The 24,880-nt window shown below is 38.0% G+C and overlaps 1 protein-coding gene across 1 annotated transcript in view; it reads right to left on the bottom strand.

The window, feature by feature from the left end:
- Positions 1-24,880, bottom strand: part of LOC123377890 (connector enhancer of kinase suppressor of ras 2-like) — a 474,233-nt gene that overhangs the window by 30,750 nt on the left and 418,603 nt on the right. The window contains exon 19 of the mRNA XM_045031225.1: positions 17,731-17,802. Coding sequence (XP_044887160.1) covers positions 17,731-17,802 — 72 coding nt within the window. The remainder of the gene's footprint in view (positions 1-17,730; positions 17,803-24,880) is intronic.

Below are 24,880 nucleotides of genomic sequence, written 5' to 3'. Positions count from 1 at the left end.
AAATCTCCATGTTTGTGTATGACGCAATGCTATAAGCTGAACCAGAGGACAAGTTTAAATTCATTTGTGGAGTATTTAGTTGTAAGAAGGGAAAAATGTTAGACTATTATCAAAATGAGGTAAGCATTTTCGCAAGTCCTACTATGCTTTGCTGAAAACTTGTCGAATCCAATAAAAATAAATAAAAGCTTTTTTATTTAAACAAATGAAGTAACCATTTAATTAGCCTTACCTGGCCAAAGCTCACGTTTCTTGTTTCCCTAAGAAGGAATGTTTTTAATCTGCAATTTCATCTGAAATCCCTACAGTAAATACAAGAGTCAAGAACTCTCAAATAAAAATCTACAGTTAAATCACAAAATATCAATTTCTATGGATACATCAATAAACTAAGAAAATTTGTTTCCATTACACCATATTTACCATAGTTTGTAATAAAATCAGGAGAAAACCAAAGTTTGAAGATATTTTTAGCTATTGAGTATGAATTTATCTCACTAGAATTTAAAGGCAGCTATAATTTAGAGCTTATTAACAGAACAGACTGTTTAACAATGGTTACTAACATTTCTGAAGCAATTGCTGACTTCAGGTGTAAAACATGAGGTGATTCTGTATACTCTTGTCTACACTAGAGATATTTTTAAAGTGTTCTCTGCCATTGCTAACAGTGGATCAGTTCATAGCAGGTTTAATTGACACAGTGCTTACTACAGTGGTGACTGCAGGTTCAGCCTACACCAGGGCTTCTCAAGTTGCTATCTTTGGTGGAATTTAACTGTGGGAATTAAAAAAAAAATCGGTATAGACAAGGCTTTAAGGCTTGAGCCAATAAACATCTGCACACAGATTCATAGATTTTTAAGGCCAGAGGAGACAAATACACTCACTTACTCTGACCTTCTGCATAATGCAGATCTAGAGTATCACTCACTAATTATTGCTGTAATTCATAACTTCTGATTGATCTAGAGCATATCTTTTAGAATGACATCCAATCTTGATTTATAAATTGATGGGACAGAGTCTCGACAGAGGAGAGGTCATGTGGACTCAAAACTGCATGGTTTAGAGTATCCAAGAGGTTTTACATTTGAGTGAACTTGAGTCAGTCCATTTAACTCCTAAAGACTGTTCTGTCTTTGCCCATCAGTCCTAATCTGCACACTTATATTGCTTCCAGAGTTGACACTTGGGTCTTGAAAGGCTAAAAGTACTAACAATTATACCATCTACTCCCTGCTTCAAGGAATTTTTTGACCAAAGAAAATTTTAGTTAATGATATTTTATTTTTTTCCCAATTTTAGATGTACTTACATTAAACACTGGATAGTAGGGATATAGAAGAAACAGTTTAAGTCAGCTAAATAAAGTAATGAGTAGACATAAATTCAAGAAAGATCTAAATTCAAGAAATAATCCCTTCCTCCTTTAATTGCTTCTTGCTGTTAGAATGCTAATTATTCAGAATGGAACCCTTTACATAAAATTTCAGTCAATAAATAGTCTATCAAATATTGGGGTATATAATCTAAGGATAAACTCACTAGCCTTAAACACCTCTACATCATCATGCCTCCTAGCTTCATCCTCCTGACCTTTACATCTCCATCTATCCTGACCCTCCACGCCCTTCTCTTCCTTCTCACACCCCCTGCATTTCCCTGTCTATCTCCTATTTTCACACATTCCCCCTACTCCCTCACTCATAGCACCATAATTCTTTCTCCCCAAAACATTCACATCTAAAAACTAATATAATTTGTAAAAGTACCTATATACATATTGATACATATCATGGGATGCGAAGACATGCTAAGTAACCACATAACTGTATATTCTCAACTCATGTGTTTTGTTCCCCAATTTCCCCTACACTGATTGCAACTCACTTGTGTGGCTTATCTCATATTTGCATTGTAAACTAGCTCTTTAGGGCAGAGAATATGTCCGTTTTATTTGTTTGTGAAGTGCCTACCCTGCTTTCGGGAGTTTATAAAAAATTCACAGAAAGTTAGAATGGAAAAAAATAAACATAAGTAAAACCAAATAAATACATCTTTAGTATTATAAGGATTCACTTAAGTCATTTATTTAATAGTTGTAATTTATTCTGTACAATTTATATTGCCACTTTGACTAAACTTTATATTGCATCCTTGCACTAAAGCAAGGTACTTAAGTACAATATGGTGCTAACTACAGTGATCTATATCAGTGGTTCTCAAACTTGGGCCACTGCTTGTTCAGGGAAAGCCCTGGGCGGACTGGGCTGGGCTGGTTTGTTTACCTGCTGTGTCCACAGGTTCAGCCGATTGTGGCTCCCACTGGCCACGGTTCGTCGATCCAGGCCAATGGGGGCTGCATGAAGTGGTGCGGGCCGAGGGATGTGGTGGCCGCCCTTCCCGCAGCCCCCATTGGCCTGGAGTGGCGAACCACAGCCAGTGGGAGCTGCGATTGGCTGAACCTGGGGACGTGGCAGGTAAACAAACTGGCCCGGCCCACCAGAGGCTTTCCCGGAACAAGCGGTGGCCCAAGTTTGAAAACCACTGATCTATATGATATAGTAGCACTTTAAAATAATTGATTCTGTATTGCGTCTCCTGGCTTTTCACTAAAATTTTCTTTTGAATATATATTTAAATCTCACGTAAAAAAAAATAAAACAAATGAATGTCAGGAAATTAGGCAAATATTATTTTGACCATTTTCTAAGGTAGCATAGGTCATGTATACATTTGGTTGAATTAGCATTCATGTAATATGTAAGGCTAAACTGGAAACATGTCTTACAAACATTCAGTCCTTTGTTTTCCTTGAAGGAAAAAAATTCATAACTGACTTTCCACTCAGAAATAAAAGGGTAAACAGACTCGCATTAATGAGCTCATCTATCCAAATACATCAACTCTTAGTGTGCAGCATTTCTGCTATTGTGTCTGTCACAGTTGCTGGATTTTGATAAGTAAAAATCACTCATGGGATAAAACTAAGTATTCTCTCTGATTTGATAATCTGACATGAGTCTGTTGATCTTGTTTCATGCAGTGTCTACTTAAATTTGTCAGGCCAGCAACAGATGAATAAGCCCTAGACAGCTTAACAGATGACAAGTGAACCATAACAATTCATGGTCTCTTTGTGTGTGCATCTATTTTATGCATTAAATGAAAATCTTTTTTAAACGTCACCCTATCATATGAAGGCACAGTTATGTTGTTTTAGTCAGAAGCCTATTTTCCTTGCCCTGCTGGCACTATTAAGCCCGTTATCTCTATAGGGGAAATCACTGCTTTGAAAGCGGAAAAACATCTTCATATTGCACAAAAATCACAAGTGTGCCATAGAATATACACTAAGTGTAATTTTATAACAAATTGTGGCTTTAAAAATCTGAAAACAGTCACATGGCACTAAATCAACTGGGACCTCATTATTATTATTATTAATATTTATATATTTGTTTTAGTAGAACTCACAATGTTCTATGCACTTTCAAGACATCCAAGAAAGAATGGTCACTGCCCTATGGGGCAGGACTCTCAGAAACATAAGCTGTTCCTTAAAAGGAATTTGTTAAGATAATTTTTTTTATATTTTAAAAAATTCTTATCTGTACTCCTAAATAACAACTTGGACAATTAAATAACAGTAACTTTAAAAATGAAAAAATAATGTCATCATTTATTTTGTATTGTTTTGCATTTCATTTTGATTAGATTGACCAGTTCTATTCTGATTTTCATTACCACAATAGGGGAAATGCTTAATTTAAAAAACAATAGTATTCAGTGCAAGTAAAAACAAACACCACCACCCTTCACCTGATTAAATATTTCTCTTACCCCATTTTATTTTATTTCACCAAAGCACCAAAATTAAATTTTGGGTTTAAGCTACCTGACATAGTCCTTTTCACAAAATTCTTCCATATGTTTTTTTTTTTCATTATACTGACATGGAACTCTTTCAGGCACTCAGAATGCAGACATACTGTTTAGTTACAGAAACATAGCTATATTTTCCCCTTATTTATGCAATTTTGTGCCCTCTCATTCATTCTAGGGTGTTATTTATCTAATCACTTTGTTTTATTTTCAGTTAATTCCTCAATATCTATGCAGTTTACTATGACTGGATCCCAAAATAACTCTATGGTTACTACTCAGTAACTATATTCTGAATATACACAGTTCTCTCCTCTGACTATTATAATTGCTCAGCTTTGTTTCCTGTATTCAGTTCTTTAAAACTGTTTGCCAGTAACAAAGATGCTACCTCAGCTTCTCACTGCTTTCAGTTGAAGCAGCAAAGACTCCAACATTTGCATGAAAAAGAAAAGGGTTTATAAAACAATGTTCAAAAACTCAGACTTATTCACTTCCCTTCTCCCTGCCTAATCACACTTCATGTGACGTTAATGGGAGTTTTGTCTACACATAAAACTGGTGCAAACCCCATTATGATACACTGAAGCCATTTGTAAACTGATTGAAATCGCTGTAGCTTAATTCAGTAACAGGATATTTGGTGATTTAATTAAATCAATTAAAAAAATTTTTTAGTTAAACCAGTGCGAGTTTTGTACGCAGCTCAGCTCTCATATGGAAGCAGGATAGGACCTTTCTTGTCATCCTTCTACTTCCACACACAATCCTTCTTTCCTCTCTACAAGCTAGGCCGGGACCTTGTTCCAAAACATTAAATATTTGTGTACTGGGAGTCTGTTTTCCCTCCTCTTTCAACTCAGATTTGAAACCAAATAAATATTAACCAGAATATATTAAAGTTATTGTGGAGAGAAGATTGTTGCTGATCCATGTGGAGGGGAATAGGAAATGGGGAAAATGTAGGAGAGATGATATAACGGAATGGAGAAGGAAAGGCCATAAAGGTTTGCATGTTTTTTAAACAACTTACAATTCAGCATTTTTACAACCCATTTTTGTGGAGGAGTTTTCCCTTCTGTTTCATTTAACATTTACATATTTAATAAAAACAATATAGTAATCAGAATGTGCTTCCTGTTAACTCAGTGAGCCTTGAAATCATAGGGAGTTCTGTTTAAAAATTTATGACACAATATAGTACCATAGGCTTGGATCAGAACTATTCAGCCTTGGAATTTATTTTCATTTCAAATTAAGACACCCAAAGCAATAAAAAGGGTAAAACCCAAGAAAAGGGTAGCACACACCAACAATATAATAAATGCAACAAAGGAAAATAAACATTTAAAACTTCATGATTTAGTTGTCTACAAATATGCAGCTTGATTATTTTTCAGGCTAGAATTGTGGAAGATATCTTTTCCTTATGGCTTTCACCCCTCATTTGCCAGTCTGTTTTTCTTTAGAGAGACTAGGGCTTCAATTTTAGGGCCTGATACTTTAAACACATGTAATTTTGTTCATGCAAATAGTGACAATGAGCTCAATGGGACCACTCACATGCATAGTCATTTTTGTGCATAAATATTTTCAGGATCAGGGTCTTAATCACTAAAATATAGTAACCTGTTCTTTTCACTATGTCCAATGAAATCACTCAATGATATATCGTTAAATAAAAAAAATCTCATTGACCATAATATATTTTCTGATTACAGATATTTGGTAGTTAGTGTTTATAGTAACTCAGATGAGAACATTAAATTAAATTTAGGCTCTTGTTTTCCAATATTTGCTTCAAATCCATTTAATAGAACATATCTGTAATACTAATGTGTGTTTATACTACTAGATGTACAATCAGTGCTATCAGCTAGAAAGGGTCTTGGGACTCAGGAATCCTTGGTTCTATTCCCAGATTTTCTATTGACTTGTATGTTAATTTGGACCTCAACTAAACTCTCTGTGCCTCATTTTACTGCCAAGTATTAGCTTCTGTATACATGTACCACTTCCCTTTTACTGGATAGAATGTTAGACCTGCTCCATTGTGTGTGATCATGTAGCCTTCCGGTGTCAGACTCACTGAGTCTAATACTAATACAGCTAAGAAAGAAGTGGGTATGAAGGAAGATAATGTTGTAGTATTATGGATTTTTACAGGAAGCTCCCATGCATAAGCAGTGGTGTATGAGAAAACACAAATATGCTTGAATAAAAATTGACTAGTGGGTGATGAATGCTAGCATCAATGGCAGAACTATTATGAAATCCAGTTTGGGGCAGTGGCTCATCTGGCTCTAGACTCTCCCATCCTCTACAGGTCACTAGAAGGCTTGGGCTGTAGTGCTACCAATATGCTAATAATACTCAGAGCCAATGTCTCTCTACTTTCCCAGTGTCTGGGACTGGGATGAGAGGCAGGTAGCCAATATCCAATCCACAAAAGATGGAGATGAAATTGGTTGGTTAGGAGAAATATCCAGAGGATGGGGTAGAAATTATAGGTTGCATTTTAAGATGGATTTCTACCCAGATTCCATTTGTTGGTACAGTTTTTACTCAGTTTTTCATATACTATGTTATCATTCAAACAGTGCACCAAATACTGTCCATTTATTGCCATCTATTAAATCCAGAGTAATTTCACTGACTCCAAAGGAGTTATTCTGGTTTGTACTTGTATACCTTCGAGCAGAATTTGACTCAGTAAGTTCATTTTACAGAGTAGATTTAATATGTGATTGTGACATTATCTGATTAGAGTATGACCATGCAAATCATTGTTGTTACCACTGTTACATAATTGCAACAAATCTTATACAAAATGTGATGCATGGCCAGAAAGGGTTTGTAGATAATATTTGTGGTTTTGTGTGTTTACATTCTGATACAGCATGGCCAGAGGGCAGCAGGAGAGGGTTAGAAGGGAGCCTTATTCCCAGTAAGGGGAAGAAAGTTTGCTATAGATTAACTAGAGCACCTGAAGCCAATTAGAGCATCTGCAGTCAGTCACATGATAAAACCCCCCTGCTTCAATCAAACAGTGTGGGAGTTGGAGCAGAGAGGATTGGAGCAGAGAACAGTTTGAAGGGAAGCAGAGGACCGTTTGGAGAAGTGCTGCAGTGGGCTAAGAAGTCCAAGACCCTAGGTAAAGGGGCACCTGGCTTGTACAGAGGGAGGGCAGGAAGCCCCCACAAGCTGAAGGGCAGGAGAGGGAAGTAGCCCAGGGGAAGGAACCGTCAGTTCAAGTGGTTTACCACTATCCTCAGGGCCCCTGGACTGGAACCTGGAGTAGAGGGTGGGCCCAGGTCCCTCCCTCTCCACTCCCCTCCTCTAGGACACTAGTGGGGCAGTTAATATTCCAATTCAGGGGCAAGAAATGGTGCCCTGAACCCCCCCCAAAGAAGAGAAAGAGCGAGACCCATCATAATAGTGCTGGCAATTTGCCACAACATATATATTGTTAGAGGTTAACAATGTAATCAAACAGTCCCTGTCTATGCTGTATCCTGTTAATTCAGAGGTCAAAAGGAAATATTAACATTTAAATGAACTAGAAACATAGTGATATCACTGTATTCATCTCTCATTGAAATGTATAGCAAATCCCCCGAGAATGGTGGAAAATGGGCAATTGCCTTATGTTAATCCTTGTAGCTAATTACCAGTGATGTTTAGGAAATGGGTCTACTTCAAAGTCTCCATGATTGCCTACTGGTCACCTCAGGACTCCTAGCTGTCAAAGACCACCTGGAACTGTATACAAATGTCTTGGGTCCTGATCCTTTTTATCTCAGATTTGCCTGATGCTTCATGCATGGGAAGCTTAAGTCCTAAAACTGAGATATCCAGTCCTAATCTGGATCACCCTGAAAATGAACATTGGACTATAACCTATGGACTAATTCTGTAAGAATTCTTTGCCACTACAAAGCTCACCATCTCTACTATGAATCTGATCTCAGAACTATACTCTTGTCTGTATGTGTAATGATCTTTTTCTCTTTTCTTTTTAAATAAATTTTAGTTTAATTAGTAAGAATTGGCTGTAAGCATGTATTTGGGTAAGATCTGGAATATTCATTAATCTGGGAGGTAATGTGTCCGATCCTTTGGGATGGGTAGAACTTTCTTATATGATTAATAAGATTTTCAGTAATCCTCATCATATTTGACCTGGGTGTCTGGGTGGAGGCCTGAGGCTGGGTTGCTTTGAAGGAACTGTGTTGTTGGCTTCTGGGTAACCAGTGAGGTATTATAGAAGCTGTTTTGTGCTGGCTTGGTAAATCTAAGTATTGGAATATCCACCAGCTTTGGGGATGGTCTGCCCTATTCTTTGCAGTTCATCCTAATTGAGTGACATCAGCGTGGCTCCCTGGGATCCCAGTCACAGAGATACATCCTGAATCTAATGAAATATCATAGAAAATAGCTCAGTTAGCAACCTAAGAGAATCTCAGTTCCAATATAGTAGGGCCAAATTGAGCACTAATAAATATCTGCTGGTGCTACATAATGTTCAGGCTACTAAGACAGCACATCTAAATAAATGCACTAAATTTTGAGTTAAAAAGAAGATACCCCATGACAGGCTTTTTTGCAAGTAAAACCTTTCATGCTGCTCAGTGATTTGTCTAAAACCAGTGTGTGTGGACGCCATAACTCGGGGCAGAAAGCTGTTGTATATTTCCTCTCCACATTGAGGGAGGGGGTAAATTTATGAGCTTATGCTGTACAATTCTCTGTAGTCTAGTGGTCCAGGGGGCACTCAGTGGTACCCCAGTCCCAGGTGGCACCCCGAGGGGAACCCATCACACATACATCACACAAGGTGTATTAAGAGTTATGAATATGTGCTGGCATTATGACTCAAGTGTGAGTAAACCAGGCATGTGAAGGGGAGTTGGTAAACATGTCTATCCTAAACAAAGGAATGTGTGTTCCCCTCAATTTACATGTAATCAGGACCATCAAGATACCAGTGGGTGAAGATGGCAGGAAACAGAACAATTTGCATTTCAGCAATCAAAAAGTGGGGGAAGAAAGAGCATGGAGCTTCCTTCACCACAGACTGCATGTCACCTTCCTCACAGCTTGAATAAACTTTATTGTGAGGGGTAACCTTCAGAAGAATCAATTTTAAAGGTTTACTGGTCTATGAAGACAGAGGGTCTCAATCTCAAGAGATAACTAATCAACTTATTGTATACAATATTATTGTATTATAAAAGTATATAAAATGAGATATCTGAAAGCTAATGACACGTGATTACAGTTCACAATGATATTATGTATTAACACTATATGAGGAAATATGAATACTTCATGATATTATGTTTTAAAGTCTTTGGCCAAACTGGGAGAAGAAGGTTCCCTTCCAGACAGGATAGAGACAGCTACTTATCTGTCTCCTATGTATATTAAGCATGGGGGAATCAAAACCCAATTTACAGACAGTGGGATGGGAATCCCACAGGAAGGGAAGAACAGCATGTGGTCATTGAACTTTGGAAGATACAAGCAAAGACAGAAGCCATCTTTGGCATCTATCATTAGACAGACTCAAGGGAACAGAGATCTTGCAGAGAGAAAGATGGGTTCTTCAGCCAGAGGGGGACTGAAGTTTCTGGAAACTGAATATAGGTGAGAAACCATCTTGAACAAAGCCTTTATCTTGCTATATTAGGTTTTAGATGCGCATTTTCACTTTTATTTGCTTGTAACTCTTTTACTTGGCATCACTTAATCCAATGGTTCTCAAACTTTTTTTTCTGCAGACCACTTGAAAATTGCTGAAGGTCTCAGTGGACCACTTAATGATCTTTCCAAATGTTGTTTGCACCGTTAGCTAACTATTATAAAGCATTTTGGATAAAAGCACTATATTAAAAAACCATAATCATAATTAAAATTTTTTGTTCTACAAATAAAAGTGCACAACTCATATTTTAATATCAGTAGTGTTACCTTTCTAATGTGATGGATGTGCCCTCTCTCCCCCACTGCAGCAGCCACCAAGCTGGGGCTGAGAAGGAGGGCTGTCTCTCCCCGGCAGCCACAGACTGGAGCTGAGGAAAGTCGCCTCTTTTACTAGCTGCCACAGCCCTGCATGTCCCAAATTCCCGGCACCTCCTCTTCTCCCCCCCATTACCCCCTCCCTCCTACCCCCATTCCTCCCAAGGCCACCATCTCACCTTACATGTGCATCTTCTCTGGGGTCCAGGCATCTAATTAGTGGAGCCATGCCTGCGCGGCTCCATTAATTAGGTGGGTGGCCCTTCATTCTCTTCAGTGTGGCCACCCAGGCATGCACCTTAGAGGGAACTATCCGTGGACCACCTGAATGGAGCTCATGGACCACAGTTTGAGAACTGCTGACTTAACCTATGTTCTATTGTTAATAAATTTGTTTTATATTTACTATAAACCAAGTCAATGCTGTTTTTAAATGAAAGTTAAGTTAATAAGTTTGTGTCTCTAGAGGAACAAATGGACCATATGTCTTTGAACTGTCCAGGAAAGGGCTGGACATTACAGAGCACGTGGTTTTTAAAAATTCAGGATTGGCAGTATTTTGGGGTCACCTCACTGGTTGTCGCCAATGCTGGTGGAAGCCAGAGAGGGGCTGTAGACAGGCTGCTTGGGTCAGAGCTGCTGAACCAGGGCTGTCTAAGCACACAGACACTTGTAAGCTAGTTCTGAGCATCCACGGCTGGGAGCTACAACAGCAAAGCATTGTGAGGCATCCAGGGCTGCAGGGCTAGTGGTGAAAAGACCTCCTCACTGATCTGGATTGCACCTTCGAACATTACTGTGTCACAAGGCTTCTATCAATTTATAAGCCACCAAGTAACCAAGCCAAGTGAGAGATGAATTAATTAATTTTATTAATTCATTTTTAAGAACACAAGAGTACTCATGTAGACCTGACAAAACTGCATGTGCACATTAATTTTGCAAAGGAAAGCCTGTCTGTAACAAGCAACACAGCAGGAACAATTAATCAGCAACAGAACAACTGTATGTGCTGCAAACAAGTCAATGACTACCAATCAGTACTTAACTCTTTCAGGAAATTAGGACACGGTATTAAAGAGAAACTGAATAATTGCCATGTGTAAAAAATAAATTAATTGCTTTTCAAGTGAATAAATGCTGAATCTGGAGTGAGAACCTGAAGTAAAATTAACTAAATGCCATTGACTAAAGTGAATGTATTTTTATGGTTTGGATAAGAGAATCTCTAATTATATGGTCAGATTGTTCCCTCTGTCTCCATGGAAAACTCAATGGAATCCTACAGGTATAGCAGGAGTGGGTAGTGACACCTCTGTAAGATAATACTTCCTCATATTTCACGGAATCCCTTTGTTGATGGTGAAGGAATAGAGCCGAGGGATAGATACTTGTCCTTAATCAGCCCCAAGCTCTCTCAAGAACACCCTCTAAGTCTGTGGTGAAGAGTGAGGTGGGGGCAGAGTCACCTAAGCCAGTTTTTGTCCATAGTTGGAATTCCCAAACTGGCATAATGGGGACAGAGCTGGGGCTAGCATGTGATCTAATAACTCTAAGATGGGGCACATCAACTCTGAAGGCAATTAAGTGTTAGATGAGTTACGTGTCAACATTCTTAACTATTTCACTGTTCTTAACTCCAGCTGAAATTTTCCATTATTCTGAGAACGTGGATAGAGTTTGAGCAGAGTACTATCATTTTCCTCCCAAAAACTGTTCCCACTGCTTCTATCAAAGGAGCCGAGTCTGAAATTTCAACTACAAAAGCAGTAACAGTGAATTGAAGTTTTGACATAAAATTTCAACCATGGCATGCAGAGATTCCTTGAGCATTACTATTTTAAGCGTGATTGTTAATGTGAGACTGGAATTTTAGTGTTAATACCAACAAAAACAACAGCAAAACAAGAAAACAAAACATCTGGTCTATCCACAAAATTTGGAATTATACTGGGAATTAGGAAGATAGGAAAGATCTTGGAATAACAGAAAGGCTTGACATTTTAATAACTTATACAGTGCAGCTGTTTAGAGACTTTTTAAAGCCTCATGGGAAACTTTAAGTCATATTCAATTTAGAGAGAATTCTGTTAATATAATGTATATGTTTGTAGTTCTGTTGCCTCTTCCTTTATTAATAAGAATATCTGCATAAGAAACACCACCCTTATTCCTTATTAGTTTATCTATTTATGTAGCTGCTTACCTTCTACCTGAAATCACAATTCTCTTTTTCTGACTTCACAATTGTGGCTATGGTAATAATGTCATCAACAGACTGCAGATTGTAACTTCAGGGTGGAATAAGCCACATGCACAAAAACAAAGCTGCTATTTTAATATAAATTTAGTACTAAAAAAGCAAGGGAAAATAAATACGCCTCCTTCCACAATGGGATTTATAGGCAGAATTGTCTATAAAGAGTGTGTGGGGGGGTGGTTTTTTTTTTTTTAAAGCATTCTCAGATGAAGTGTCAAGCACATTTTAACACTAATGGTAGAGGTGCATTTTAAGAAATCTCCTGGAAGTGAGACAATTGGGAACTGTTATACTGGCCAGTGTGTATTTTATATTAGTGGAACTCATTCTTAAAGAGCTAGAGACCTGCTTCATTATCAAGTAGAGTTTTAAGAAACCATACAAGTGTGTGATGTACTGATAATGAACTGTGTTGTAAATTTGTGTAGCAAGATAAAGTAAAAGTAATCATGGTACCACCATCCCACCTAGAGTGAGCTACAGTGGTCTCTATTAAAAGATCAGTTTTTACCTATTGTTACCATATATAGTAATATATCAGACAACTATTATTTTCTGTACTGAGAAATAATTATGGTATCTCACATCCTATTGTATAACTGTTGACAAAATGATGACTTTTAAATTATGACTATTGTTTATGCAAGAGATTCCCAAACACCCCACTCTTCCCATACTGTATGTTAGCAGGTACTTCTATGCCTCAAATGTATGTACAAAGAAGAGCACAATAAGAAAACAAAAGAAAATTGAAACATTCAGAGAAACAACAGAGGTCCTGATCCAAGCCCACTGTAGCTAATGGAAAGACTGTCCTGAAGTCATAAGCGCAGGAACTAGGGATGCAGGGGGGTGCTCCAACACCCTCAGGTTTTAGCTGTGTCCTGGCCTGCTGGCCCCCCAATGCCCAAGTCCCAGCCCACCAGCCCCCAGGTTTCAGCTGCTGGCCCCCTGGTCCCAGCTAATGGCTCCGGGGTTGGAGTGGGGGAAGGGAACAGGGTAAGGGGGCTGGCTTTCAGCACTCCCACTATTCAAAGTGTTCCCGCGCCACTGCCTTGAGTTCAATAGGATTGGATTAGGCCCATAATGAACACATTGTTTGGCCAAAAAAGAAGATATCTCTCTCAGATAAAATACAAATGATATGTCAGAGGAATGCTACTTCTCTAGCATTCTACATACACTGTAACACAATTACACTGAAAGTGAATATGTACCATCAGTACTCAACACAGAAAACTAGGTGGAACACCTTTCAAAACTCCCAAGACAAAAGACATGTATTTAATATAACCTGGACATACAACAACAACTTATAGCACTCACTAGCTTCAATCTATCAATTGTAATATTAAAGCCCATACAGGACAACCCACATTTCAAGATCAATGTGCAGACAGGTATTAACATATGGATACAATCACAAATAAGCAGACCTGATTAATACCTTTAACTTACATTCTTTTAATCTCCTGCACAAAAAGTGTCATTTGGTCTTTTAGCTGGAGCTTTCTATAGGCAATTATAATCAAACACACACAATTTCATTTGGATGACTTTGTTAAAAATTCATTAACAAAAGGAGATTTTTCAGACACTACTTATAAGAATGTGACCATTACAATGGAAGTACAATGGCAGAAGCTGTCACTATACTCTGAACATTTGAAGTGAGAGTAGAACATCAGGCAGGCCTATGTAGAAGAGCTCTGCTGTTAGTACTTGCCCATTGCAGACTATTATCTGACTAGGATGATATTTTTATATTTATTTCATGTGTTTGTTTAACTTTGGAACTGAGAGACAGTTTTGGCATGGAAGTGCCTTCATTTGTGTGGGAGACAGGAACCAGGCTGGGGCTCGCCTCTCTTATTACCGATGTGCAAGTCTTCTGCTGTATAATTAGTGTAAAAATGTTGCTGAATTATAACACAATATATCAATATATATAGTGTACATTCATCTGTATCCCTGACTCTTGAGGTTTTCACATATTATTGCATTATTTTAAATGTCTTGCTCACTGCCTTTTAAAAATGTCTTTCTATATATTCTGTAATAATAAATACCAAGATAATTAAAACAAATTTCATACAGTATGCAATGTGTTTCATTTCAATTAACTCTTATTTTAAAAAAAGTGAGAGCCTTCAACTACCCAAGTATGTTCATATTATATATTATGCACATACATACACACAATAAAAATGACAGTTACTAATTTGTAATTGGAGTTCTTTGAGATGAGCCCCTGCATATTCATACTTACGGGAATGCACCAATCGCTGTACACCAATAGACGGTACAACCTTCTCCAAGGAGTGCCTATCAGAGCGCCTGCATGCCACCTCCTACCCTTCATGAACATTCTGAGGGTGAGGCTATAAAAGAAGGCGCAGAGCCCTCTACTGCCTCAGTTCCTTTCAACTGCAGCACAGTACACTACGGAAGTGAGCCTCTCTGGATCCAATGGACATAGAGCTTCTCTCTTATTACCATAATAATAGTTAGTTCTTCTAGGTAGTTTTTTGTTGTTCTTAGAGTTAGCCGTTTACTGGTAAAGTTAGTATAGGTTTTGTCTCAGTTCCTTTATGAAGAGGATCTGAAGAAGTAGTAAGCAGGTTTCAAACGATGTGCTTCCTGCCTGTCAGTTTCCTCAGCATTGGATGACCATGTAAGGTACCTAGCATGTGTCAGCGAGGGACATTATCCATCTAGATGTACCATATACTCTACATTTATGTCTAGAGTATGCTAGGAGAAACTCAATAGACTTCAGGCACTCTTACTTCAGGAACACCATCAGCTAAACCTTTCCAGATCTGAGAAGTTGGAGTATAAAGGGAAGAGACCTATGTTGGTTCTATCTTCAGCACCTGAAAAAATTAAAGTGCCTAGGAAGAATGTTGAATTGGCACTGGATTTGCCTCCATTTATGTTCACATGCTCAGAGGCCAGAACTTCAGATCTGCTCAATGGTTCTAAAGTGCTTCGAGCAAGCATAAGACTAAGCCTTTGGATCAGTCAGTTGTGGTTCTGAAGAAGAAGGCTGTTGCTAAAAGATCCACTGTTAGCAGGGCCTGATCTCAGACAGGCAATTCATCAAATCCATTTGACTTGGATTCATCTTCCTCCTTTCCATGACAGACATCAGGATTGGGTCCATGAAGCACCCCCATCCTTGGACCTGAACCTGCAGATACAAGAATTTCCCCAGATCTGAAAACATCTAAAGTATCAGATTGATACCAGTAGTTTTTTTAGCTTTGGCACCGGCATCAGATCTGAGAAAGACTGTGAGTGGTCCATCACAGGCAGTTAAATCAGCCTCTGGATTAGAGTGTCATATCTTTTCTGGAAAGAAGAGAGAGGTTCCAACAGTGGGTATTTCTCAATCTTCTACTCCTCATTAGAGGTGCAGGTTGGAGGACATTCTGATCTTTACTCCAGAGTTGTCATGGTCTCCGCCTAAGATTCCTATGAGACCATCAGGCAAATCTTTCTGTCAATTCAGACCTATCCATCTTCTGGTTCCAATGTTATCTTCTAAAAAGCTCTGTTACCTATCTAAGATTGGATCTGCAAACAAGAGGATTAGGACACATCTTCTCAACCTAGATAGCCTAGGTTTCAACTACCTAGGTCAGGGTTTATGGACCATTTGGATTTCCTTATCCCATGGGCATATTTCCATATGGGTGGTTTTGGCAAGAATGGCAGCCTTGAACTCCATGGCCGTACTGGCCTCCAACTAGGACATTTATGGGATCTCCCCAATATGACTGATAAAGAGAGGCTCCTGCTGCTAAGAATGAGACCATAACAGTGCCTCTGGATTCTGTAGCCCCAGATCTGTTAGTTTGCTGCTACTGTAATAGGTGATGTTTGTCAGAGGAAGATGAGGAAATAGTTGAGCATATGGAACATCAGGAGTTTAAGATTGAGAGGGAATCTGATTTGTTACCAAATGAAAATGAGGGCATATCCTCTATGTTTTCTCCTTCTGAACATGCTCTCTAATTGTGTGAGCTATTGTGGTTTCAACAATAAAGTTACTTTTTGAGGCTATGGAGGAAGCTTCTCATCTCATGTTTAATATTTTGGGAACTCCCTCAAAAATAGTTTCTTTCCCTATTTTGGATTAAACAAACAAACAAAAACAGCCTGCAAAAAATAGCTGGGCCAATTCAGCTTCTTGTCCACCCATTTCTAAGAAAGCTGATAAACTGTACCAGGCTGTAATATCCCATTACCATTTCATTTACGGGATAAGACGGAGAAGGTTCTACCATCTAGTCTGCATCAGGTGGCACATTCCCATGAGTGGGACTATGCAGAGGCCACTCAAAGAAGAACCTGGGATACATTGTATCCATAGTTTGCAGGAAGATAAAGTATAATACATTATTGGCCAGTCCTTGTCTATGGACTTCAATGGAAGAGTCAGTATCTGTAATATACATGTCCCTAGTTTTCAAAGATGTGCATGTCTAAGTGCTCACATCCAATCTGGGCATATGAATCCTTATTGTATGCAAACAAGCAGGGATTACACACACACACACACACACACACACACACACACACACACACACACACACACACACACACACACACACACACCAGAATGTGCAATAACAACCCCCAGCTGTTGTGCATACACCAGGGATGTGTACACCAAGGTCTGCACACACATAAGGCAAACTCACCTTTGAGAGTTTGGATCAAAATATGTTGTTCTAAATTGTTAATTGTCAGCTGTAAAGATTAGGGAGGACAAAAGTGACATTAAAACAGTTATAAAATAGAATTTGTTGGGGGAAGCAATCACATTTGCTGACAAGTGATCTGAAATATGTGGCTTTTAGAGCACAGGGCAAATTCTGTTTTTAGGTACACATTTGTAGCCCCAGGGTTGTATGCATGAAACTGACAGCTGAGTTAAGATACACACCTATGTATTTTAAAACTCAGGTAAAACATTAAACACTGTAGGTGAAATTTTCAAATATGAAAATCCCAGCCCCTTTCTATAATTGTGATAATAGCAGCACAGTTATGGAGTGGTATGGTTACTAAATGTGCAGTTTTGGTTTAAGATATACAGCTCTTGGGCACTGGAAGCATTTGTCCTTCAAATGTCGGCCTTAGTATTTGTAGGCCTAATCCTGCAAAATTTATGCACAGAAGAAACTTTACTCAAGTGAGATGGTTCATGAACTTAAATGAGATCACCTCATCAGAGCAGAGTTATTAATATGCATATTTACAGGATCAGGCCCTGTGGCATTGCAAAGACCATTTCACATGTATTGTTTCAATCACCACATATAGAATTAGGCATACATTATAACACTATAGGCAAAGGCATGAAGTCACATAAATCAGTAGCAAAGCGAGGAGCATATATTGAAAGCACTGTGAATCTGCGTATTATGATGTTCCCTCAGTGACATGTGTGTTCCTAGAAGAGCTGATATAATATTTTCCTTACATTGTGCTATTCCACGTATCTCAGTAAAATTATTAGGGTAGTCCTATGAAGAATAGAAGTAACTTACCTATTCATTTCTTCAAGACAGTCAGTTGCAAAGTAAAAGCTTTTAATTTTGGGGTGGCATGCTTTGAAGGCACTGTAAAACAAACAAAGGAGAAAAATGTAGTTTTCTTTTAAAATAGTTTGTCTATAACGACTTTATTGCCCTTTGTTGATAAATGTACATGATGAGGTTGAAAGTCCTCCTCAAACTTACTTTCTCTTGGGTTCTTCAGAATGTCATAGAGTTACACATACATTTTTCTATGTGAGTTCAATTAAAAATGATAAAAGACAAAAACACCCCTTATCATCTATGGATGAAAACTTTTCAAAGTGATCACTCTTTAATTGACCTCTCAAGTCCTCATCCTCAAAGGAAACCTGAATAACTTTCAAAAGATGAGCCTGGGAACTTAAATTCATAACTTTGATAGACACTAAAAACCATGGACTTGATAAAGACACTGGATTTATGACTCATTACAACAATCTGTAACTCACTAATCACCCTTTTCCCCACCCTGACTGCAGAAGTATTAACCGGCCATTTCACCTTGAATGGTCTCCTACAATATGTATTACTACTACTGATGGTTCCAATGTGTGGAACTAAACAATCAGTTCCACCTTATATTTAGATGTGACACTGAATACATTTCCCAGGCCTGATGAAAAGCTCTGTGTAAACTTGGAAGCTTGTCTCTTTCACCAAGATAAGTTGGTCCAATAAAATACATTACCTCACCTATCTTACTTATCTCTCTAATATCCTAGGACCAACACGGCTACAACAACACTGCAAAAAAGATCCGGTAGCACCCAGGATAAATTTACCAATTCACTTCTGCATTTGTTTTGTCTCGCTAATCAGGGACTTTTCATTCAAATTGAACTTGATGGCAGCAACCTTGTCACCCTAGGGGGATATAAGAAATATATGCTTCGCTGACAAGTGAAAAAATGTGGAAGCTCTCATTAGTGGGGGCCACTCACCCCTGCGTTCAGAAACAGCTTCTAAGAGTGAAACTTAAACCATCCAAACTTCAAGTGGTCTTGGGATTTGTAATTTACTAGCTTTGATATTTTTTGTTTGTTTTTGTAGTCACAATGGGCCCAATTAACCCCTGGTGTAATTTCACGGACATCAATGAAGTTACATCAAGGGTGAATCTGACTTGATTTCTGAAGCTGTCATCAGCTGTGTGGTCAATGTGTTATCTTTCACATACAGCTTTATCACAGCTGAGTTTTCTTGCTGTGCCTATTGTCTAGATTATTTACCATTTCTTCAGTTTTGGGACCAGCGTCTGGCTAGTGGTTCAAGATGTGTATATCTCTTTGCATCTATTGTAGCATCATTCTCTTATAAAACTCCTGGGAAGGCATTCAGCCAACGGTTTTCTGTTCTTTCACTAAAGAACTCATCCCAGGTCACTGCAGAGCTACAGCTAATATCCCACAATATGTAATCTTTCATTTCCTGAAAGGCAGTCATTTTATAGTAGATATCCACTGTTCATGTAAAAAAAGTCACTTCCTCTGTTACAAATGCTCTGGCATTAGTTAGCAGAAAAATGAAATAAATTTCTTAGTCTGTAGTTTTCACTGGTAAAATGCATAAGATGAAGAGTTGTCCACTAGCAAAAGAACTTTGGAGGGTAGAATAGGTGATGATTCTGCAGGTGAGTATGTGACTACAGGGACAAAACTCTGTACTTTGCATAATTTAATAAGCCTATCTTTAGTTATCTATATGTTTGTTGAGTTTACATACTTTGCTGACAGTATTATGTGCTTAAAGCATGTTGGATTTGCATACTGAAAAAATAATCTCATTTTATTATTATCAATACAATGTGCACTAGTCTTAGGCATCATTATGAACAGTCCATGCAAGCACTGATCTTGGATTCAGTTGAGAAGGACTTCTGTGAATCCTGTTTTGGACTTCATATGCAATAAACTGTGGAAGTAACATTTTGTTCATGATAGATAATAAATGTCAGAAGTGTGTTTGTCTTAACAATACTATATACTGTATGTTACTCCATAAAATTCCCCTTAAAATATGTGCCTCCTCCTATAAAAAAAGTGTGTGTAGCGGCAAAGAATCATGCTGATATATTCATTTTTAAAACATTATCTTAGCTCTGTTTTAATAGAAATTCAAGTTAATGTGGTGCTGTGCAAGAAACAAGACTGACAATGTTACAGACTGACACCCTCTAATTATCTACAGAATAGGCAAGCTTCTTGCACCCAGCACTGCAAATATGTCTCAGATCTGGTCTATGGGATAATCTCTTGAAGTAGGCCTGTAGTTCATTATCTTTCTTATTCAGTCCTTGGCTTATCTTTTGACACTGCCTGCATGGGTGCCAATGATATGGACAGCTGTCCACCAAGAATTGGATTGAGAACCCCAGATTATTTTCCATGCAGGTCCTTAAAACAGGTATCTGATGAAAATAAGTAGACTGTGAACCTAGAGATGAATGGCTTTGTATCCTATTATTAATTTCAAAATCAATGACGTGGAAAACCATGGGGAGGCTTAGTCCTTCAAAGTTAATGGATTCTTATAAAAAAGCACCCATTACAATTATGTATTTTGCATATGCTCCCTAACTTGAAACATGTTCTTCTGCCAATGTCCTGATCCATCCAGCATAATCAAAGGCAAGCATCATGCTCCAGAACAGCATTTATCAAACTGTTGTTTGTGGAGCACTGGTGGTCTGCAGAGAGCTGGTTGGTTACATGGTGGTCCTTTTTTCTAGTTACTTTTACAGGCTAGAAGTGGCCCACTTCACTTGTCCATGTACTTCACTGAAAGAACAGCTTAGATGCCTATAAAAGGAGCTGGAAAGAAGAAGGATCCCTAGTATCTGTTGTTGTGTAAGAGGATGCAAAGAGAAACTTCTGTCAGGAAGCAAAGCCACCCGTGGGACAATAACAATTAGCTAAACACTCTATTATTTGTTACCACTGGGATATTGCACAGTAAAAATTGGAAGGCAAGTGGTCTTCCCAAGTTCAGGGGCAGGTGGCTTGCACAAAATTGAGGTGAGGTGCCCGTCTGAATGGGAGCAGTGGTAGTTCACAAGACACTGTCATTCACACTACAAAAAAATGTGACAAACCCTGGTGGTAGCATGGTGTTCAAGGCTAGGAGCTAAGACTGCTTAGTTCTAATTCATTCTCTGCCATTGATTATGCAGCCTTCAGCAAATCACAAACCTCACTGCCTCAGTTTCTCTGTGTACAAAAAAGGGAAACTTACCTCACTTGGTTGTTGCAATTAGATAACATTTGTAAAGTGCTATATAAGTCATAAGTGCTCTTATCATAGTCATACCCACATATCGTCCCACTTCCTTCATATTAATTCTTTCATTACTGATTATCTTTAATAGCTGGATTCTGTGTTAATGGCTTTAAAATTGTTTCTACAACACCTGGACCAGAATTAATTTTATATTTAAAAAGTAAAAATATTAGGCTCCCCATTTTTATTTTTAGTTAGATGTCCAAGGACATGATTTTGATTTTACATCTGCAGGTACATTTTCATGAACACCAGAAGTTTCTGTATGTATACAAACTTAATGTTATAAGATATGCAGGAAAACGCATGTGAAATTAATCAGGCCTAGACTGATTAGAAGATCCAGTAATATTGCACATATGGAAAGATGGCTGAAACCAAAAAACACACAAGGGGACTAATTCATTTTACCACTGAAATAAATGGAGTTACACCAAGGAATAATTTGGCCCATCACATATGTATTTTGTACAATTAACTGAATAATTTTTTTAATAAAAGCAAAGCACTCTATACTTTAACAAGAGGAAATCTCCTTTCCTTCTGTCCTCTTCAGAATCTGATCTTATATCAGATATCATATTTGTTACCTCCAAATACCGCCAATGTTATTTCATTGACACCAAGGGGAGTTGGATTAGGCCTTGCAATAATGCCATTTATGATGCATTTTGATGGTTCCAGATATATTTAGCCTCTTTTATTAACAGTTTTCCAGTATCAGTGTGGGGGTTAGGTACATGCACACATGTACATTTTGCTGCAGCTATATTTGTGATGTTATTTCTTTAGCGAATATATATGCTCATTGTTGAACTCCTATAATGGTTCATCATAATCTGTACTGTAGTGTATCTAGAAAAAGGTCCTTTAATAAATATGGTAAAAAGCCAAGCAAACAAAATGAAATTACTATTACTTTATAGCTACATTATAATTTATTATAGGTTTTATCACAGAATTTACTACCATAATAGTGAGTTTCATGTCATTTTACTGAGTTTCTGGTATCATAGACATCCTCTTGCTCTCTGAGGGAGGTTGAATTCTCACCTCAGGGTTTCCTCAGGCAGAAGGGTGATGGCTATATATTTTTTCTGGGTCCAGGTTTGTGCAGTGTGCAACTTCCAGGTCTTTGCTGAGCTACAGAACAAGTTTCATTTAAAAATGTGTGCCAAACTCTTTTTTTTTTGGGAAAGCCATTGGTGCGGCATCAAAGGAGTGTCTTAATATTTGTACTTGTTTTATATAAGTGCAATTTTAAATAGAATTTTGGTTGCACTGTTTTACCGTGAGATGCCTAGAATGGTATGAGGGAAAGCAGCCATAAGATTACAGGCTCTGTCTTATATTCCTAGTGCTCTCTCAACTCCCATTAAAGAAAATGGCCCCAGCTCCTTGGCTAGTGTACATCAGCCATGCTTCATTGACTTCAGTGGACTGTCAGATTTATATTAGGCAAGGATTGTAGTCAGTAGGCCTGATTCTCATATCATGCTGGCATCAGGCAGATTTAACTCCACTGATTTAAATGGAATAATTCTCATGAGGTCACAATCAGGCCCAATGGGAACTGTGAACATTCATCACCTTGCAAGACTGGGCCAATACAGTACATATAGGTATGCATCTTTTAAAAAAAACAAACAAACTCAGCTTTTCCTGAGTCATCCTCTTTTGCAATAAAATAGCTGTTGAGAGCAATACTAGCTTTGTGTAACTCACATTTCTATAGTTGTACGATAGGGAATATTCTTGACAAAGAAATGAAGTCCTCAGGAAATGAAGGCGTCCATTATGATGATATAGTCCATGATTAATAATATTTTGCAATATCTAAATTAGAATACCCAGCCTTGTATGATAATTAATAGATGTAAGAATTGGCCCAGGAAACAGTAAACATATAGTTATGAAAAAAGCTGAGATGAACACTTGTGTTAATATCCTGAATATAAATCATGCTGTAATATTTACCATGATGATTTATTCTGACTTTCAGAGACACAAATCAAAGCTGTGGAAATCCCAGTTTCGCTGATTTCTTCTACATCCCATCATTAACAGTAACCGAATTTTCCAAGACAAATGCATTCAAAAGAGGTAAATGTGGAAACAGCATAAGAATACAGAATCCTCTGCCTGTACAGTTTCCTCTCTGTTGGCAAATTAATTATTCATTAGGGGTGAAATTCACCCCTGGGCAATGGCTCAGCATAAAGCCCACTTAAGTCTCACTTCAGCCCATGAAATAGGACTAAAGTGACTTATAGGCCTTGAGCTGGCTTTGCAGTAAATGTTAATTTCACCTATAGACATTTTATACTCTTATCTCACTGACTGATTACTGGTCATTTGCGGATGATTCAATTGTATCACACTCTGTGATACAATTTAATTTAATATTTTTATTAATATTTAATTTAATATATTTGTTATGACCAGAATTTGATGTTTAATGAAGTTGAGGACAAAATATCCAAGAGAAATGAGTTACTAATACCAGTTGGGGAGATGATGTAAAAATTAAAGTAAATAAGCAAAAGGACAAAACCACTGTTAATATTGTAATTGTTATAAATATTACTTGCGAATTGAATTAACTGGAAAAATTCTGTTTTGCAAATGTAAATAGTGAATTTCAGAACAACCCCTTAAAAGAAATGGAACATTTTTATGGTGCCCACTAGATGGCGCACACTAACTAATTATATGTATTATAAGTCCTTGGACATAGGATGCCGACTTATGTTGGATGCCACTTACGACACTTTTCAATTGACTGCCTGTTTCGCCCCTACCGACGCTTGTTTTGCCCTTACAATGCTCGATTTGCATAAAGTTTTCTTGAAATCACTTTTTGATTGGGTTATTATGTATGGAAATGGGAGGGGTCGCTTCTGATTGGCTTCTAGGCAGCAAGGTAGCTTGTTGCCCGGTAAGGTTGCTGCTTGTTTTTGATTGGCTGAGCCCAGGGTCAGGAGCCAATCAGAAAGTTTGAACAATGATTGGCTGAGGCTCAGCATGTGTGCCGGTCTCCCTGGCTTTCTGAGCCTGTGTTGTCGGCATTCTGAGCAGCATGTGTGAGTTTATATATTTATATGAATGCTGTTTACAAAATAGAGTGTATAGTAAATACATTGATGTTGCAACATTAGTCATCTATAATTCATTTAGTACAAAAATCTGGGTTATTGTGGTGAAAATAGTGTATCAAGCCTTGGTATAGGAACCAATCCCACCTTCATACCATTGATTCCTATGGGAAAAACTGTTTAGACTTACAACGTTTAGACTTACAACACAATTCTGAGTAACGAACTGTGTCTTAAATCCGAGGACTCCCTGAATATTAAAAATAAGGTTCCAGTGCAATGGCTTTTTGGTTCTCATTGTTACATATAAGAAATTACAGGTGGCCTGTGATCCATCTGTTGACTGCTGCTGGTGTTTTTAATTTAATATTTTTAGTGGCAGGTGGCCTAGCTTCAGAGCACTGGAAGTGTCCAGTTTAGTAATCCTTGACTATATCTTTCACTCTCTTCCATGCTTAATGACTACCAGAATTCCTATGCATCTCTGGCAAGATAGATGGGACTTTTGCCTCTCTCTGGGGTCCAGATATCAAATGCATCTGGTGCTCAAAAATCTACAATGAATGGGTCGTTAAAATGCAGATAATGCCACATGGGTGATGTGGAGAAAAATTAATGTTTGTGAAGAAAGGTGGGTAAGATAATATCTTTTACTGGACCAGCTACTGTTGGTGAGAAAGAAGCTTTCGAGATTACACAGAGCTCTTCTTCAGGTTTGTGAAGCACTCAGATATTCTAGTGGTGAGTAC

The sequence above is a fragment of the Mauremys mutica genome, chromosome 9, assembly GCF_020497125.1.
Source record: "Mauremys mutica isolate MM-2020 ecotype Southern chromosome 9, ASM2049712v1, whole genome shotgun sequence".
NCBI lineage: Eukaryota > Metazoa > Chordata > Testudines > Geoemydidae > Mauremys > Mauremys mutica.
This window is presented reverse-complemented; position numbering and strand designations above follow the sequence as displayed.